Source organism: Ambystoma mexicanum, chromosome 6q (assembly GCF_040938575.1).
Source record: "Ambystoma mexicanum isolate Mex_15411 chromosome 6q, UKY_AmexF1_1, whole genome shotgun sequence".
NCBI lineage: Eukaryota > Metazoa > Chordata > Amphibia > Caudata > Ambystomatidae > Ambystoma > Ambystoma mexicanum.
The window spans coordinates 1,249,698,063-1,249,718,620 of record NC_090937.1 but is presented as its reverse complement, the minus strand read 5'-3'; the positions used below and the strand labels follow the sequence as shown (position 1 = coordinate 1,249,718,620).

The following is a 20,558-nucleotide window of genomic DNA, read 5'->3' as shown; positions in this document are numbered from 1 at the left end:
CTGGGTCAAGGTGCTTTACTCAGGCCCCCTGGCCAGTGTCCGCAGGAGGACAGATGCTCCCCATTCTTCAATATTGCCAGGGGAACGAGACAGGGCTGTCCGTTCTCTCCCCTGATATTCGCTATAGCATTAGAACCTTTTGCCGACATGCTTCGACAACTCCACTCGCATAGAGGGCTTCGCTCGGCGGTTCAAGCCGATATTGTATCCCTCTATGCTGATGATGCACTCCTTCTCGTGCGGTCTCCCTCCACTAATTTACCCCCGATATTGAAAGATGTTATCCACTTCGGGCACATCTCAGGCCTCAAGGTGAACTGCGCAAAATCTACGCTTTTTCCGCTCACGGAATGCACCCTTCCCCTCCCCCTGACACTATGGGGTTCACGTGGGCGCAATCGAAGTTCACTTATCTGGGGATTGAAATAACACGTCAGTTCGAGTCGACCCTCGAGGAGAACTATCAAAACTACCTTGCGCACCTGGCGGCTAAGACTCTGGCATGGAGCAGATTGCCGATCTCCCTGGCAGGTAGAATAGGGTTATTGAAAATGATAGTGTTACCCCAATTACTATACAGGTTCACCAACATCCCCCTGTGGCCGGGCGAGGGTTTCTTCCAAGCATTGACACGCAGCATCAACTCTTTTCTGTGGCATTCGGGTGCGGTCAGGCTCAAGCTCGGGACCTTATCTACCCCGATGGCTGACGGCGGCTTTGGGCCCCCCGATTTTCTTAAATACTGGTTGGTTTCTCAAATCCAATACACATCCTACTGGTTTAACACAGCAGACCCTCCTCCACATGTTAGACTCGAAAGGCTGGCGGTCAGCGACAGGGACATCTGCTCCCTGGTGATACAACCCATTCCTTTGGCACGGGATACACTGAATCCGGTGGCTTGCACCTCCCTGGCGCTAATGAAAACGTGGAAATTGCTAGATACTCCTCATCCATTTCATGGCAATCTCCCACTGTGGAACTTTCTCCCCGGGATCCCACGAGTACCGCCGACTTTGCGCAGATGGGCTGAGGCGGGATACGAGTTGCTCCGTGACGTATTCGAGCAGGGTAGCTTTGTTGAGTGGCACGACCTGCCGCTGCCCTTGAGGGGTGGCCCGAGTGCATGGCTTCAGTATTCATCTCTACGTAAAACCCTTAAAAGAAACTACCCCATGTTTCCAGCAATGCCACCGGACGATCCCGCTATTGAAGAACTGACTTCCCCCACACCTACCAGAGGGAAAATATCTAGGCTATACACAATGATACAATCCAGATCCACTCCAAAATTCACTGGGCTGAGGCGGGCGTGGGAGGAGGACCTCGGGGTGGAGGTGACGGACGGACGCTGGGCTCACATGTGTGCCCATATACACCAGGTGTCTTTCAATTCCCGTTTCAAATTGATTCAACTAAAGGTGTTACATAGGTTTCATTATACCCCGCGCAGGTTGCATCATATGCTTAGTGATCACTCCCCAAGATGCCCCAGGTGTGGGCAGGATGGCGCCGACTATATGCACATGATCTGGGCCTGTCCCCGCCTCTCCCAATTTTGGGAGATGGTGTTCACAGCCGTATCTGCTATACTCGATCAACCTATCGACCCCTCCCCAATGAAGTGCCTATTCCATGGCTTTCCAGGGCTACCCCGAAATTCCAAAAAACTGGCTGGCCTTTGCATGCTCCTAGCGGTACGAGCCATTCTCCAGCATGGGGTCTGGCATGGATTCACATGCTCATGAATATTCCCCGTCGTCAGGCTGGGAATCCTCGGTAAAGAAAAAACCAGTATCAGTTTCGTTTCTGATCTGTCTTTCGTAGTAATAACCAATCACTGGTCTCTGCGTCATACTGACCACAGCCAATGACTGCCCTCTACCTAAGCACCGCCTCTGGCAGCCATCTTCAGATTTTTACCGCACGTTCATGTGTTGGGATCCTCGTGCTATTGCTCTCGAGCGTTAGTGCTATTTTTTCGCGCTTTTTCACAAAAACTTCGATTCTTTCGGTCAAAAGAGCCTCAAGCTCCACCGATCCTACATCCGATCAACGGGGACCCGTGTCGGATTCGTCTGTGCCCCTCAAGGGTGAAGATTTCATCGAGCTACGCTTCGGAGGACTCCAGAAGCTTCTCAGGCCCGGTCTCGGAGATGGCCCAGGAGAAGGGAAGCTCGACGCCCGGAAAGCTGTTCAGGGTCTGCCCTGGATGCCAGCTGCAGAACGTCTTTAAGGAGGACGAACACTCTTTCTGCCTTTACTGCCTTCATGAGGACAAAACGCACGTGGAGAAGGACTGTGCGTTTTGCGGCAACATGTCGGAACGGACCATGAAGGACCGTCATCAACGTCTCGCCAACTGGCTGGAGGGTAAGAGCCCGTCTGGCGAGAAGAAGAAGAAATCCGAGCGGTCTTCTAAGACCTTTGAGGGCACCCCGGCGACGGGGGCCCAACATAAGGCCAAGCACCGCGAGTCCGCTGGCACCGGGAGCGCCGAACGGTCGGGCTCTACGGGCGCCAGGCAGGGCGCACCCTCCCCGGCACCATCAACCACGAGCCAACGCTCTGGGTCGGGTAAGAGGAAGGCCGAGCACCCGGCGAAGCTCCTGGAGAGGCCCCGGTCGAGCTCTAAGGCAGAGGAGGAGCGTGGCAGTGCCCCCTCCCTCAAGGATAAGGCGGTGAGCGCACCTAAGGTGGTGAAGGCCTTGATCCATCCGACCAAGCCCTCTATCGAAACGGTCGCGGCGGCCCTGGCTCAGCCTGTGGAGGCTGCACCAGTGGTGGCGTCCTCAGGGCCCAGAATCTCCCTGCCTCCTCGGAGGGAGTCTTCTTTTGTGCCCATCGATAGGACCCCCGTGAAACCCTCCGTGGGGAAGAAGAAGGGGGGGCAGGGCGTCGTCGTAGATTCGGCCTCAACCTCAGAAGAGGAGCTGATCGAGGTCTTAAGCCACGGCCTAGGCGTGGAACAAGGCCAGCCCGTCGGAATGGACCTCGACGCAGGTGACGACGACGACATCGTCGAGGATACCGACGGGGCCCCTGCTCGCCCGTCGGATTCCCCTCTGCCAGCGCCGCAAGACAACTCGGCGGCCATTTTGTTGGCCATACAGTCCTTATGCTCCGAGATAAGGACGAGGCTACCGTTACCGACGGAGGAACCTCTCCCGTCGGGGGATCCAGAACCGGGACCTTCTGGTGTTCCCCCTACCAAGAAAAGAAGGATCCATCCACCACCTCCTTTTCAACCGTCGCGCCCCGTCCAGCCCTCCTCCCCGTCCACCCGAGGGGATGATACGGGGACTGACAAGGCAGCGACGGGTACGGACGACGAGGCATACGACGAGGATATTCCGTCGTCGCCTCCCACCAGGGCTTCTCCGCCCGACGAGATCGGATCTTTCCACTCCATGATCTCTAGGGCTTCCGAGCTTTTCCAACTCTGCCCTGAGGAGAAGAAAAAGGAAGGCTTCCTTTATCAGCGGCGCGAGGCCAAGAGGAAGACGGTCCTCGCAGTGCCTCTGTTGGACGACATTTGGGATGAGGGCCTTTCCCTCCTCAAGAACCCTTCCACGACGCCAGCTAGAAGAGACCGGTACGAGAAGAAGTACCGGGTCCCTGACACGGCCCCCCTATGCCTCTGGGCGCAGCCTACCCCGGATTCCGTCGTCTCCGCGGCAGCCAGGAAGAAAGCGGGGGGGGGGTGCGGCCTCCACATCGACTTCCCCGCCGGACGGCGAGGGAAAGAAATTGGATGCTATGGGGCGTAGAGTCATCTCGTCGGCAGCGACGACGATTAAAGCGGCCAACGCCTTGGCTATCGTGGCCCGCTACGACAGGGAGCTCTGGTACAAGATAGCTCCCCTGCTGGATTTTCTGCCGGACGACAAGAGGGCGGAGGCCCTGGAGATCCTGCAGGAAGGTGAGGTGGCCTCGGACCACGCCATCACCGTGGCGACGGACATCGCCGACACTGGGTTCCGCCAGCTGGGCAACGGCGTTTGCCTTCGACGTCGTGGATGGCTCAAAGCTACGGACTTCCGGCAGGACGTCCAGACCAGAGTCCTGGACATGCCCTTCGACGGGAACAACCTGTTTGGCAAGACAGTGGACGATTCCCTTCAGGCCATCAAGGCGGATACTGAGACGGCCCGGGCCCTTGGAGTCCTGCAGCAACGACGGACGCCCTTTCGGAGCGGCGGAGGCAAGGGCGCCTCCAAAGGTTCCGGCGGCGGTTTCGCTTCCTACCGTCAAGCGGCCCGCTCGTCGTCGCAAGAGGCCTACAGAGGACGAGGCAAGTCTGGCGGACCCCGCCGTCGTCGCCAAGGAGGTCAAGGCGGCAAGGCCGCGTCCAAGCAGGATTGAACCGGCCGTGGGGTCGGGCCCCCACCGAAGCACCCCGGTGGGAGGCCGGCTGGCGGGCTTAGTCAGCGTGTGGGAGTCCATCTCCACCGACCGTTGGGTGCTGGACGCCCTGGCCCGGGGCCACGCGCTCGAGTTTCAAAGAAGGTGCCCGCGCGTCCCCCCCGTGGCCAGGAAAGAACTTCACGTCCCTCAACTTCTCCTGGAGGTAAAGGCGATGCTCAGAAAGGGCGCCATCGAACTCGTCCCAAAGAGGCTTCGGGGCTCCGGAGTCTACTCGAGATACTTCCTCGTGAAGAAGAAGACGGGAGGATGGCGCCCCATTCTAGACCTGCGACGTCTGAACAAGTTCATCAAGGCGCAGAAGTTCCGGATGGTCACCCTCCAGCACGTCCTGGGTCAGCTGGAGGAAGGAGACTTCCTATCGTCGTTGGATTTGGAGGATGCCTACTTCCACATTCCCATCCTAAAGGGGCACCGAAAATTCCTCAGATTCGTGGTCCAAGGGCGTCATTACCAGTTCAAAGCCCTTCCCTTCGGACAACGGTCGGCACCCAGGGTATTCACCAAGTGCCTCGCACCGGTGGCGGCGCAGCTGCGCCGCGAGGGGATTCACGTCTACCCCTACCTGGACGACTGGCTCATCCGCGCCAAGACGAGGGAGCTCGCCGTGGTCCACACGGCAAGGACCGTCCAACTCCTCACGGACCTGGGATTCTCCGTGAACTACGCCAAATCCCACCTGGTGCCCGCGCAAGTCGCACTGTTTCTGGGAGCGAGGCTCGACACAGTGTCTCTTCTGGCCTCCCCGTCGGAGGAGAGGACCAGGACCATCTTGGGCAAGGTGCAACGGATGTTGGTGGCCGACGCGGCCAAAGTGAGGTCCATCAAGTCCCTCCTCGGGATGATGTCTTCCTGTATCTACCTCATTCCCATGTGCAGGCTCCGGATGCGCCCGTTGCAAGAATTCCTGGATGCGCGCTGGATCCAGACGACGGGCAGCTTCGAGGAAAGGATCAAGCTCGACGAGAGTTTCCGACGAGCGATACGGTGGTGGGGCACCCGCGCGCATCTGACGGCGGGCATGGACTTCCAGACCCCAGCCCACCAGGAGACTGTGACCACGGATGCCTCCCTGGAAGGGTGGGGAGCGCACACCGAAAATTTGCAAGCAAGGGGACTATGGCTCCCGACGAAGAAGTCCCTGCATATCAACGTCCTGGAGCTCCGTGCAGTGTTTTGGGCCCTCAGGTCTTTCCTTCCGTCCCTCAAGGGCAAGGTGGTGAGGATCTTCACCGACAACACCACCACCATGTTTTACATCAGGAAACAGGGCGGAACCAGGTCCCCAGCGCTGTCCAAGGAGGCTCAGGACCTGTGGCATTGGGCCGTCGCCCAAGGGATTTTTCTGGTGCCGTTTCATCTGGCAGGGATAAAAAACACCATCGCCGACTCACTCAGCAGGGAGCTACGCTCGTGCCACGAGTGGGAACTACGGCAGGATCTGGTGGATCGCCTCTTCCGACGGTGGGGCACACCCCAGAGCGACCTGTTCGCGACGGCGACGAACACCAAGTGCCGGAGGTTCGCCAGCAGGTTTCCCCAGACGAGGAGCATGGGCGATGCTTTCTCGTTCCCCTGGGAGGGCCTGTTCCTCTACGCGTTCCCTCCATTGCCTCTGCTAATCCGGCTCGTCAACCAGCTCAAGAGGTCACGGTGCAGGATGATCCTCGTCGCACCTGCGTGGCCGAGGCAGATATGGTTCCCGGACCTTCTGGACTTGTCAGCGTCCCCGCCGATCAAGCTGCCGGCGGACGCGGATCTACTCTCCAGGGTAGGAGGCGCCGTCCTCCACCACGACCCGAAGTCGCTGAACTTGCAGGCCTGGCTCCTGCAGCGCTAGAGTTTGGAGGATACGACATACCGGCCGATTGCAGAGAGGTTCTTGCAAAGGCCAGGGCGTCCTCGACTTTTAAATGCTACGGACACAAATGGAAGAGGTTCTCTGTCTGGTGCCATGCACAGAAGATTAACCCTCTACGGATTACGGCTCCCCAAGTACTGCCGTACCTGCTGACGCTGGCCAAGGCTGGTCTGGCACACGCGTCCATCAAGATTCATCTTGCTGCGATCTCCCGATACACCAGGACCACGGGGCGGACGTCCTTGTGGTCTCATCGTCTGGTGAAAGAGTTCATGAAGGGACTGTTCAGATCGTTCCCGCCGGTGAAGGCTCCGGCCCCGGCGTGGGAGCTCAACGTGGTGCTGACCAAGCTCATGGGACCTCCGTTCGAGCCTCTGCACTCGGCCCCGTTGAAGTTTCTATCGTGGAAAACAGCTTTTCTTGTGGCCATCACCTCCACACGACGAGTGGGAGAGATCCAGGCCCTTTCCTGCAAGGCCCCGTACTTGACTTTCCACGACACGAGGGTAGTGCTCAGGACGCACCCCTCCTTCATGCCCAAGGTACCGTCGGACTTCCATCTCAACGAACCCTTGGTGTTACCTGTGTTCTTCCCGTCGCCTTCGTCGCCGGCTGAGAGGACTTTGCACTCGCTGGATGTAGCTAGAGCGCTGAAGTTCTACGTGGACCGCACGAAGGGTTTTCGGAAGACGTCACAACTCTTTGTGAACTTTGGACCTGTCAATCAGGGGAAGGCTCTCTCGAAGGCTTCCATCTCCAGATGGCTCTCCGGCTGTATCATGTACTGTCACCGGTTGGCAAACCGACCGCTGCCTGGCCGTCCGAGAGCCCATTCCACCAGAGCGATCGCAGCTACCACGGCGTTCCTATCTGGTGTGCCCCTGCTGGACATATGCAGGGCTGCTACGTGGAGGTCGACGCACACCTTCACGAAATTCTACTGCGTCGACCGGGATTCCAGGGAGGAGTCCAGGGTCGGCCAAGCAGTGCTGCGCAACCTGTTCGCCTGAGGTGAGCCTGGTGAGGAGGTAAGATGCTTAATGTTGAGTTGATGTGATGCTTAATGTTGAGCCTTTGCCACCTCCCGTGGTTGTGCATGTGTGTACTGCTATGTATTCTTTATTCATGAGCATGTGAATCCATGCCAGACCCCATGCTGGAGAAGGAACAAGTTACTTACCTGTAACTGTTGTTCTCCAGCATGGGTCTGGCATGGATTCACATGCAAACCCTCCCGCCTACCCCTCTGCGGCTCTTCACTTGGTCATACTGCCACTTCACGTGCTTCCAAATCTGAAGATGGCTGCCAGAGGCGGTGCTTAGGTAGAGGGCAGTCATTGGCTGTGGTCAGTATGACGCAGAGACCAGTGATTGGTTATTACTACGAAAGACAGATCAGAAACGAAACTGATACTGGTTTTTTCTTTACCGAGAATTCCCAGCCTGACGACGGGGAATATTCATGAGCATGTGAATCCATGCCAGACCCATGCTGGAGAACAACAGTTACAGGTAAGTAACTTGTTCCTTCTGCTCTGTTGGCTTCGCCCCGCACCTCCCACGGATGCGCAATGGCTCAGGGCTCTCACATGGGCCTCAGACACTGAGGAAGCGTGGTACTACCTACAACCAGCCCACTCGAGGCCTAGGGATGTTTGGCTCCTATATGTCAGATTTAAATGTGACACCGGATACAATTTCCCCAACTAATACACCCACTCATGCAGGTTGTCTACCCTGAGCTAAGGGCTCTCTTACACTGCGTTCGCATTATATGCGTTCTGGATGGAAAATGTTCATACTAGATGCACTGACTGTATGCCTGTACTGTTTTAAATGTACCTCCCTTGTGCTTGCCTTGTGTATTGTTCGCCTGTGTTCTGCTGCCAAGCTGTTTAATAAAAAAAGGTTTAAAAAAAAAAAGCAAATTGTTCCTGGAGATAGTGAATATCTGATAGCTGTATTCAATCTCGCAAAACTGGTGCCCATGTTGAGAAGGGGCTTGTTTTCAGTAGAATTTGAGGAGCAGGGGTGGTGCTCACACTAGAGTCCTTATTCTAGGAGTGAAGAGGACTTTGGCAGCAAGGGTGAGATAGCAGAGGACATCAGCATAAAATTTGATAGCGGGTAACTAGGGACATGGGCGGCGAGGGTGAGAGGGTGTTAGAGTATTTTGCGCAATGGGAGAGTAGGGTGCCATACAGTATTCGATGGTGAGATCCATAGTACTGAAAGAAAGACAAGAACAGTACAGCACAAGAGATTCAGAATAGTGCAGCACAATAGATTCAGAATAGTGTAGCAAAAGAGATACAGTCATCTAATACATAAATGGAATGTTTTGCAGCAAGTATACATTTAACCCCACAACAGGTACACAAGCAACGGAATGTGGAGGAGGTTCTAAGTAGGCTAGCCATACAAGGCAAGTAAGTTTCATTTAGCAAACATAGGGCCTGATCACGACTTTGGCGGTAAATGTGGCGGATTATCCGCCGGACGTAATTAGCACTAACGCCAAGGCCCCCGGCGGATAATCCGCCAGATCACCAGTTATCGTGCACGCGCCCGGTCCATGGCGTAAGCGCTATTAGCGCAAACCTTTAAATCCGGCGCACCGTGCGCTACCGTCATAGCGTGCTCAAAGCACGCGGGAAACGCGTCACCGCAGGAACGGGAAATAAAGCGGCAGCCATCTTGGATATCACAATCCGTCGGATATCACAGCTTCTGGAAGCCATCCACGCGATCCAAGGCGAAAACATGTCTCAGGAGCGCACTAGGGGAAGTCTGCGTTGGACAGGGTGAGGAAGCCCAAATTCAGTGATGAGTACTGGTGGAGGAGGCACAGATACACCACGAGGAGCTGCAGCAGCGAAAAACAAGTGGCCAGCGCAGAGCCCAAATATGGCGAAACATCAGCCAAAGGGTCAGTGCTGTGGGGCGCGTGCCCCGTGATGGTGAGGTTTGCCGCAAGCGCCTGAATGACCTGCGCCTCCCAGTCTGTGGCATCCTGTCACAGCACAGGAGTGCAAGCAGGGCCACTGGAGGAGGCCCACCCCCACCCCCACCCGAACTCACACCTTGGGAAGAGAAAATGACAGCCCTGATCGGCGTTGGAACCATCGAGGGCATTGGTGGAGCGGAGGCAGGGACTGGCATCAACCCAATGGCAGGTGAGTCCCATCCCCAAATACATACATCAGAAAGTACCACACATGGTGACCCTTAGTGAATGAAAGCGAGTGAGGCATACATCCATACAACATTAGTGCTGCCTAGACGACCCCGTAGGTGCGGTGCATGAATGACAGGGGCAGGGGATAGACTTCCATAGGCATAGGACAGCTACCTAGAGTTGGAGTATGCATGAACACACCCCCAAAACCCAGAGCGCAGTGCACACCAACCACGCAATCCCATACAGTGTACCTCCATACACATTCACAACAAGCACCACATGGCGACTGAACAGAATGCAAGTTGAATGCGTCATTGTCACTGTCTCCGATCACACTTGTTTGCATGACCTGCATCACACAAATACATGTAGCATTGAACTCAAACCACAACCTATGTACCCCACAGGCACACGTCGATCCCAACGGGACGAGGATGATGGGGAGGAGGCCACACCAACACAGGGGCCACAGCACCGCGCCTCCACCAGCACCAGCACCCCACGAAGAGGCCGCACCGAAGGGAGACAACCCAGGACAACACCCACTTCACCCCAACACAGCCCCGCCAGACAGCAGCGGCAGCCACATGGCCGCAGGGAGGCGACCACCCGCTCACCTCAAACCTCCATTCACAGCCCCAATGCTGAGGGAGAGAGGTCTGCATCTGAGCCCGACGTGGGAGCAACACCTCCACGTGGCCATCATGCCGTAGGACAACACTCTCCCGGAAGTAGTGAGGATGGAGGGATGATCACACCCCAGGGAAGCCCAACGCCAGGCACATAGCATGCAGGAAGTCGACATGTGCCTGTGCGTCGTGTCCGCACACCACAGCCCGACGTGGACACACCATTTTATGGGAGCCCAGAAGACCGGCACTCTGAGCCAGGCAGCCCAGTCCAGGCTGGCGCCATGTCGCCATGCAGCCCCCCTCCCCAACAGCACACAGGTCGTAGGCCACCACGTGACGCACCAGTGGAGCCCTTCGTCACTGGGGCGGCAGTGATGGGCCGACTAGACATCATTGAGGCCAAACAGGCCAGGGTTGAATCGATGGCGAAGGTGCAGAGCAGGCACATCAAGGCAGTCAGTCAATCAATAAGGCATGGGTGCAAGTACATTGCGCGTACACGCCGAGTTGTTGAACAATGTACCGCAGCCCTGACAGGCTTCGGCCAACGAGTGAGGGAGTTGACAGAGGCAGTCTCAGCACTTGCTGAACAGACACGGGAGTCAAACAACCTCATGCGACAGCACATGATGGCCACCGCTTCTGTCCCTTCCACATCGACCACACCAATGGAGGGTTCCCTAGAGCCATCTCCTAGGCGCCGGTCCATGCGGCACCTAAGGGCACGCACACCGGAGGGGCCCGGAAAAGGGAAGCACCTGCATCCATCCTAGTGGTGCATGGCATCGTTGTTGTTGCCCTGATGAGACAATTGGGCCTATCTGCACAGTTGGGGGTAGTTCACTGGGGGGAGGGGGGTTAGTGTGCTGGGTGTTTACTGGGGTGAGGGGGGTTAGTGTGCTGGGTGTTTACTGGGGGGAGGGCGGTTAGTGTGCTGGGTGTTTACTGGGGGGAGGGGGGTTAGTGTGCTGGGTGTTTACTGGGGAGGGGGGTTAGTGTGCTGGGTGTTCACTGGGGAGGGGGGGTTTGTTGGATGTTTAATAAATCACGTTAGAAAAACTCACAATGCATGGACAGTAGTGATTGCTACTGATGCAATTCAATGTTGAAGTGATATATTTCTGATTTACCCATTACCCATTTCTAAAATCATCCATCATTCAATCCCTGTCTGGCCAACCTCCCCTCCCTCAGCCCAATCGTTTGTGCATGTGCAACACTTTCTGGCACTTCATCGCCCTCACTACCATCCTCAGGTGGATGCACATGAGCATCAGGGGGCAGTGGCACATTTCTGCGACAGCAGATGTTGTGCAGCATGGCACATGTCAGTACAATTTAGCCAACTTTTTCTTGTGCATAAATCATTGCCCCTCCCGTGCGGTCGAGGCACCAGAAGCGCGCCTTCGCCAGTCCAGATGCCCTGTCCACGCAGATCCGTGTACGGGCATGGCCAAGGTTGTATGCCCGCTCCGCCGCTGTGTGTGGGTGACGCACAGGGGTCATGGGCCACGTGTACTGGGGATATCCAGATTCACCTGCAGGGGAGAGAAAGCCGGTATGGGGACAAGGTAAGTTCAGTGGGTGTACAGAGCTCTGTCATCAGTGTCATTTTGCCATTTATATAATTTGCCCTAAAACATTGTGGAGTGTGCTGTCCTACGGGTACGAGTGAATCAATGGGGTACTCTCCAATTGGTACGCCTATGTATCTGTATGTAACAGTACTCATTGACTTCTCGCAGGATAAGGGGGCACTTCCATCTACTTCTGCTTGACAGAAGTGGCTGCCTCATGTGCCATTGCAAATACATTTGGCAACAGTTGCATTTGCTGGTCATCACTGCTCTGTACTGTTCTCCATGCATTTCCCTGGCCATTTTGGGGACAGTGTTCGTGGGATGTACATTGTCATTACTCGGCCTACTTATGTGTGGTGCATTTGTGGTTGTGCCAGCTTATGGTTTGAAATCTCATTGTTGTCGGGTGGGCAGGGTGGGAATTCTGTACTGTGTCAGTGTTCGGAGCCATGGTGCTACGCACACAGGAGGCTTTATTGTGGTGGGTCTTCCATATGTCACTGTGCCGCCACATGTCTTACATCCTGCATGGGTGTGTTCTGCTGTGTTGGACATGTCCAAGGTTTATCGTGCAAGGTGCTTGAATGTGAATGCTACAGTGCTGCAGTAATGCTTCTGCCTATTGGGAATAATGGATTCTGTGACAGGCACCATCTGTTGAGGATTGACATGCTTTATGGTATACATTTGTACTCACCCAGTAGCCATGTGATTTGCCATCAATGCATTTTCATGTACGCCGGCAGGGTACTGTTGCGCAGGACCATTGAGTCGTGGGTGGATCCTGGGTAGCGGGCACAGCAGTGGCTGAAGCTTAGGTCAGGACAACATGTCATGTGCACGTTGAGGAAATGGTACTGTTTACGGTTTCTGTAGGCAGCCTCATGTGCCTGGGTTGGTACGAGTGCCACATGTGTGCAGTCCAGGGCTGCTATTGCATTTAGGACTTGGGCAATGGCATAGAATGGACCCTTCAGCTGGTGCAGCTGTGCCTGTGTGGCTGGCAATGCAATGTGTTAGTTCACATGATTCAACAGTGCATCAAGCACCTGCCCCAGCATGGCACTGAATGTGGACTGGGCCATTCCATGCATCATGGCAACGGTATGTTGGTAGCTGCCAGTCCCAAGAAAATGAAGCACAGACACGAGCTTCGCTAGGGGAGGTACTGCCGTGCTGGTGGCTATGCGGCTGCCGATGTCACCCTGGATTGTGTCCAGCAACTGGGTGATGTTCGCCCTGTCCAGCCGATATTCTGTCACCAACTGACCATCAGTCAGGGCCCAGGGTGTTGGCCTGACCCTGGGGATGGCTGGCTGCCTTGCTGGTGCTGCTCTCCTCCTCCTTATCCTCATCCCCACTGACCCCTGCACTCCCAGGGCCCTGGCCTGGTTGGCTGGCCTCTGTAGCTTCAGACGCAGCAGCTAGAAGTCAACATCAAGGCTCCTGGCTCCAAATGGCAGAATGGTGTTGTGGAGGGTGTGTAGTGCATGAGTGGGTCCTTTGTAGGCCTGTGATTTGCAGTGGTTCCACCTGGGTCCTTATTGCTGTCTCCTCCCTGCTCCTGCTGGTGTAATGGTGTTGGGGAGGGTGTGTAGTGCATGGGTGGGTCCTTTGTAGGCCTGTGATTTTCAGTGGTTCCACCTGGGTCCTTATTGCTGTCTCCTCCCTGCTCCTGCTGGTGTAATTGTGTTGGGGAGGGTGTGTAGTGCATGGGTGGGTCCTTTGTAGGCCTGTGATTTGCAGTGGTTCCACCTGGGTCCTTATTGCTGTCTCCTCCCTGCTCCTGCTGGTGTAATGGTGTTGGGGAGGGTGTGATGTGCATGGGTGGGTCCTTTGTAGGCCTGTGATTTGCAGTGGTTCCACCTAGGTCCTTATTGCTGTCTCCTCCCTGCTCCTGCTGGTGTAATGGTGTTCGGGAGGGTGTGTAGTGCATGGGTGGGTCCTTTGTAGGCCTGTGATTTGCAGTGGTTCCACCTGGGTCCTTATTGCTGTCTCCTCCCTGCTCCTACTGGTGTAATGGTGTTGGGGAGGGTGTGTAGTGCATGGGTGGTTCCTTTGTAGGCCTGTGATTTGCAGTTGTTCCACCTGGGTCCTTATTGCTGTCTCCTCCCTGCTCCTGCTGGTGTAATGGTGTTGGGGAGGGTGTGTTGTGCATGGGTGGGCCCTTTGTAGGCCTGTAATTTGCAGTGGTTCCACCTGGGTCCTTATTGCTGTGGCTGGAGGTATTTTCGGCGGATTGTCCGCCGCTTTTATGGCGCTAATAGCGCCAACGCCGGACTTGTGATTGCTGATGTTTTAGCGCGAATGGTTCCTGGCGCTGTTAGGGCCGGCGCTTGTACAGCCGGCTGTACTTGCGCCAGCTGTAATGGCGCCGGCAGTATTTGGACTCGTGATCCGACAGACCCTAAAAATCGGCGCTAATAGCGTTACCGCCGATTTTAAGGGTTACCGCCAAAGTCGTGATGAGGCCCATAGACTTGATGTGAAGCAACGAAGACCAACAATGGATGGTGCGGGTGACAAGTGGGAGGTCCAGAGGGCAAGAGAGCGTGCATGTGAGCATGCGGCGGAAGGAGTGGGGGCAACTGCATAAGCATTTTCGAGTCAGCCTTTGAAGACAGACACAAAAGAGGTGACAGCGGTAGGTGACTTTCTATCTTGTGCACTATAGGTTAGCGCATGAAGGAAGACTGCAGGTGGTTAATTGCATCCATGTTGTTGCTCTTGTAGGCTCAGATTGAGTTCATGTCAAAAGTGGAATCCCTACACATTGAATTAAGGACTACAGCCTCATGAAACACGAACCTCTCTCTCAATCGTGCTGCAAACCAAAGAGATGTCCACAGTCCTCTGATTCACGATGTCTCCCACAAGTGTATGGACATTTTTTTGGATTCTCCTTGTAGATGACGCTTTAGCTGCACCTTATCCTGTTTGTAACTTTAGGTAATATTCTTAACCCATGCACAGCCACCCTGCAGACAGAGTGGATATCTATGAATTGAGGATTGTCCACAAAATGTTTTTGGGATCTACGTTAAAACAATTCATTTTTTACTGCGAGGTCGAAAACCTTGATTCGAAAACATTGAGTTGTTATCTATTTAAAAAGCCGGGAGATCCCTGCAGCACCGCCAAACCCTCCATTTTAATGTATTCCCCAACGCAGCTCCCCGTTTCTAATCGTTGTTTTCCTTGAGAGGTTTTCGACCTCACAGTAATGGTTTGCGTTATAATAGGGTGATACCATTTTGTCTTGATATCTGTCGAATGCTAGTTTGTAAAGTCTACCATTTTTTCTTGATATCTGTCGAATGCTAGTTTGTAAAGTCTGGATAGACGGCTTTAGCGGATTACATCGTTCCCGCACTGAGAGGTGTTGAATAGTTCAACGTCTTCCTGTTTATTTAGAGCTGGCTTCTCCCTTTTCCGCCCTGTCCATGCCACCCATAAAGTTCCCAATATCCATCAGTATACCTTTTCTTATAAGGCTCCATTTGCGATGCCACTTTATTGACCATGACTGTGGATTTTCTTTATGCTTTCCTGTCCTGCATGTTTATTCACAAAGTTACGTGCAACTTCAGAACACAGCAGTGTTAAGATAATCCATATGTGGGTAAGGCATTTTGGAGTTTGTATATAGTCATTTGGAGGATATACTATAGGAGAGGGCCCTCTGTAATTAACTGGGCGACATAAAACACATGCATAGTAAAGGTTTCATCAAGACTTAGTTGCCAAACCTTCTAGCTGTTAGGGTTGCATATCATATTTTTGATCTCAGGGTATGAAACAGCGCTGACAATAAAGACGGTACAGGTACTAGAAAGAAGTAACATTATTACTTGAATGTAGCTCCCCTCTCTTCTTTCTAACCTGCGCTTGTAGTGTCCCCTCCTTTTATTTTTTCTGCCCTCAGCTGCTTAAATGGAATGCATAGGTTTGCATGGGAATTGTTGAAGTTTTCTTCTTTTACTTTTTAACTTTTCCGCTTTGTTCCTATATTAGGAGGTTATTTTATATGTTGTTATATATTTTGTCAATTCAAATGAATAATAGTTTGTATATATTTGTTTTTATTCTTTGTTTGTAAAGGTTTTCTCATAACCATATACAATAAAATAAGAAAATAAAAATAATTATATTTTTGGTCATGTCTTCACTTTGGGTGCACATAGCTCTGTTTTAAGTCCTTAAGTATTTCATAACCAGAGGGTTTCGCTGTTCTGTCATTGAATAATTCCCTCTGTGCCTTAAGAGTGTTTCCCAGCATTCATTGTTTCAGGCAATACATGCTTTTGCATTTCTCTGTGGCTTTTTAGATTCTGTTTCCCAACATTCAGATGTTCAAGCAACAACTACTTTGTCCATTCACTTTGGGCGTTGATATTCAGTTTCCCTGAACACAGCCTTTCAGGAAATGAATCAAGGGTGCACAGAACTTTGGCTCAGAATAAGCATTTGCACCCGGGAAAGACAGATTGACGATTCGCACCCACAACCCGAGCTGAAGCCTTCACTTCGCTCGAGGCCTGCCTTAGCTCTGTCTGGAGAGCCATTACCGGCCATGACCGCCCTCCTGAGCAGGCATGAGAGCCACAATCGCTGCCTGCACATCTAATACCAGATGCTGGTCTGTGCACAGTAGAATCCCTTCTGCATTTACCACTTACACTTTATGATTGGTTACCTCATTCCCTGGAAAGATGATTACCATTCTGTACTTTGAGACTGCATGAGTGGACAGAAACCACTGATTAATGTTCATGTGCGCTGCAAGGATGGAGGAAAACTCTGCCTAATGTACCATGCAGCTTGCAGGAATGGAATGATGCGTAATGACAACTATACATTTCAATATCTGCAGAGAACACTAAATCCTTTACGGTGATGTGGGAGGAGTCTTTAAAATCTCAACTAGTGTACGAAAGAACACTGTCTCACTATGTCTGTTGATAGCAGCATATTGTTTTTGTCTTTGCTCTCTGAGATGCGTATCTAGGTTTATGGCTGCGTTTAGAAACACTCCAGAGAAATATTTGCTTACAATGTCCATAGGCTTGGTCAAATGTCTTGGGTTCATTTTTGAGGGATCCTGATCCCCAGTAGAACCTGGTGGTGGTTGTGACAGTTTACAAAAATTATTTCTTGTCCATATCTCCTCTGGTGACCTACAAATGGTGACTAAGGGTGCCCCGTTGGATTGTTGTTTTTTAAAATATTACTTGTAGGGCCAGTAAGCTCTAGGTTTGCCTTCGCCTCGATACTGACACTGTTTTTGACAGGTTTGTATTCACTGTAGGGCACATTATTTCCCCTCCTTAGAAGTATCAAAGTCTGTGTCCATGTCTCCGTTTGTGTATTAATTTCTATTGCTATCTCTTTGCCTCTTTCTTGAACGATGAATACTTCTTGTTGCATTACCAATTCCCACTTCTACTATTATCCATTCCTTCACGTTGGGAACAATGGAATTGGATTATTAATTACGGAAAACCGTTCTCATCAGTAAAGTAACTATGTTTCTCTTCAGGTCTACTAGTTGGGTGGTAATGATGATGAAAACAGGCGGTATTTGGAATATCATCGGTTTGTATCGGCTGGCAGGTTATGGGCCACAACATACTTATTTCATGCACTATTGCCTGGGGTTACTGTTGTATGTGTATTCTTGTATGAGTGAGTGATGATAGAATGTGTGATGTCATTAGTGGAATGGATGCATGGGTTGGAATATCTTTGGTTGTGCTGACCCCGATGTTCCACCCAGGCCGGTCGGAAGGATGGAGCCTGGGTGGTGGGCACCAGTGGGTCCAGCTCTTCTAACTCCTGATGAAACTTACTAAGCAACGTAATAAAGCAACTTACCTTTGGAGCCAGGAGAACTTACCTAACTACAACTACTACATGATTGTGGCCAGATTTGACAAATCAGATGCACCCATTTTTTCCTCTCCCTCCCAAAAGGTGGAAGTGTACGTTTTAAAAGCCCCACAACATTTGAACAACTTTATGTCCCTCACCCTTCTGTGTATTACTTTAACCTTGTGCTATAGCAGTATGATCTACTGCTATACCTAATCCGTTTCTATTCCATAAAACGGGTAAAAATTAATTTGGAAAGTGCCAAAAGGTAACATGCAGGTAGGGCAGTCACGTTGTGATACTGGAGAGCCACTCTGATTTCTGCATATGGTCGCTGTAATTGTGACATGCATTAATCAGATCCACAAATCTGCAGAAACGTATAAATGGCATTTTTGTCAAAGCGCTGGAATGAACATGATAAGACAAGATATGAAAGCACTGCTCGTAGGCTGATTTTGAACACAATTCCCAGGCCTGAGCATCCCTCCATAAATTGCAGGTGGCAGTCAGAACTACATTAAAACTGGGTTCTCTTTCCATTAAATGTGTACAAAAAGGGTGCCAGATTAGATTTAATATAAAGTTGCTCCTAGTACACATTCCATTCTGCTTCAGTTGTCCATCCTTTTCCTACTGATGATCCCTGAACACTAGTTGGTGCGTAATTGCCGAAAACATAGTATCGCAAACTCTTGAAACTCTGGTTGTTTAAAGGTTCAAGTAGAAATCTTGCATAACTACCTAGATGTCTTTATTCAAAGGTTGCTATCATATGCACATGTTCAATTAAACCACTCAGTGAAAATGGAACATTAAAAAAACAGACTAACCTTGTGGGTTAAGTAAATAGTACCTGACTGAAAGGTCTTACCTGAAATGCATGGAAGAGTTTTAATCTGGTCGTGTCTGTTCCTGAAAATTGAGCATACAAAAATGGATCCATGTGGGAATATCATGCTCCGCGGGTGCTGCAAATACCTTCTGCCGCTATGCTGAACTGTTAGTGGTGTATGGCACTTCGTCTTGTATGAAACACTTAAAATCCAGAGTCGTTTTTCTCAAATGTTTTCCTAGTGAGTTAACCTTTGACCCCAGGCGGTATAATTTGTTAAGGCCTACTGCTCAAACTGTGGGTGGGTAGCACCAGATGTTGTGCAACGAGGTGGGCCCTCCAGTCACATGCTGTATGTAATGCAGATTAGTTGTAGAAAAGACTATATTGATGCCAAGCTTCCATCACAGCCAGATTTTCCTTGAGCAACCCGGCGATTGTATTGAGAATGTTCTCTGTTAGACTTGGTTTATAGGTACTTGCTATTTTGCAGAAAGTATCCCCCCACATGGCCCCTCCATGTATTCAGTCGCTCAGGCTGTTAACTCCATGCCTTCTCCAATTTGAGAATCTTGTAAATCCACAAACAAAGGACTTCTCTAGTTCAGCGTTTCACAATTGAGTGGCTGCATCCTTTCCCCAAAACAATGCTGATCATTGTGGATTAGATGTTGAGAGGGACATATCCACTGCTCCTAATATAGAAATGGCCCCTCACTGGTTCAACATACAGGCTTCATATGTTTTAAGAATGGATGAGCTATAGTTACAAAAGCTGTAGTTTAAATCAACTTGGTACATGTGAATGTCTGCTGGTAGCAGCATGATTTCCTTTGCAAATTAATTGCCTGTTTGTATTTAGTGAAATACATGTGCTCATGTGTAACATATCGTAATCTTATTTGTTTTGTTTTTAGGATGGGAGAAAAAGCTTCAGAATGCAGTTTATCGTGAACTCAGTGTGTAAGTATTTTTACATAACAAATGGCCATTTTAAAAACATTTTTTTTAGATCCTTTAACTTTAAGAGGCATTGGTACCATAGGTGGTTTATTGGGTATTTGTCAGACATGCACTTGCGCGTTCTCAATGTCGCTGGGCCTAGTAAGATTGTTTTCTGTTCTCCATTGATCCCCTCCCTTGCCTCGTCGCACTCTGAAACACTTGTGTACGAGCGCGATACAAATAAAATATCAATATCAAGGCGCCTGAAGGTTTGAAACGTGTAGTTGAACCAAGAAAGTTTCCCTGAATGCAAACTCTACGCTAACTCATTAAAAGATTTGGACACATTAACGTAGTACACCATTGACGTTGCATGCTATCTTTCCGTAATATGACCCTAAATATGACCCTATATGTAAAAAAGTAATGAGCGATTCTTCTGCACATGCTTTACAGAATGTTCTGTATTCATGCAGTATTGGGATAAGGTAGTCACAAAGGTTAACGTCACATTGAATGCAAACATGCCTAAAGATCTATTATGGATATCACAATAAGACATTTTGCCTACTTGGCAATTTATCTAGCTTAAAGATGAATTGCGATGGAATGGAGGAAAGCTAATGCACTGTATCTAGTTCGACGAGAGACCTGGTCCTATGTAAAAGCCATGAAAAAAAAATGCAGGACACTAACTCATCTAAGGACCTGCTTCAAAGTTATTTGGGCTGAATTCAGAGCCTACCTAACAGCTTGATGCAATACTGACCAAGAGCTGAACACTATATAAATCACAAAGACCTAGGACTGGGCCATGGAAAAGTCCTCATTGCCCAGGAATGTAAGATGTCATGTGATATATTTAGAGGGTGGAGCAGGACGTTGGAGGATGAGGATGTTGAGCCCAAGGGGAGTAGGCATGAATTGGTGTGGTCCGAGTGGGCAGAGGATTAAGACAGGAATGTGGGTGGACAGTGATGTTGCAGTATGCCTTATCAATATTGTGAACACGTAAAGGCATATGGCTTACCATATGTAATACTGGGGGGTGCATACCATGAAGGTGATGGCAAACCCCAACATAGTGGCACAAGTTTAACATGGTTTTGGTAATTTGACACCAAAATGTCATTTGTGAAGTTCAGTAATGTATTGTATGATAAGTTCATTTACTGTGATTGGTCTATCCCATGTAAATCAATCTGCTTTTTGTTATGTACAAGGTCCT

At 51.2% G+C, this 20,558-nt stretch overlaps 1 protein-coding gene across 1 annotated transcript in view; it reads left to right on the top strand.

Moving 5' to 3' along the window:
* Window positions 1-20,558, top strand: part of TBC1D19 (TBC1 domain family member 19) — a 2,127,563-nt gene that overhangs the window by 431,915 nt on the left and 1,675,090 nt on the right. Inside the window, exon 3 of the mRNA XM_069631846.1 lies at window positions 19,303-19,348. Coding sequence (XP_069487947.1) covers window positions 19,303-19,348 — 46 coding nt within the window. The remainder of the gene's footprint in view (window positions 1-19,302; window positions 19,349-20,558) is intronic.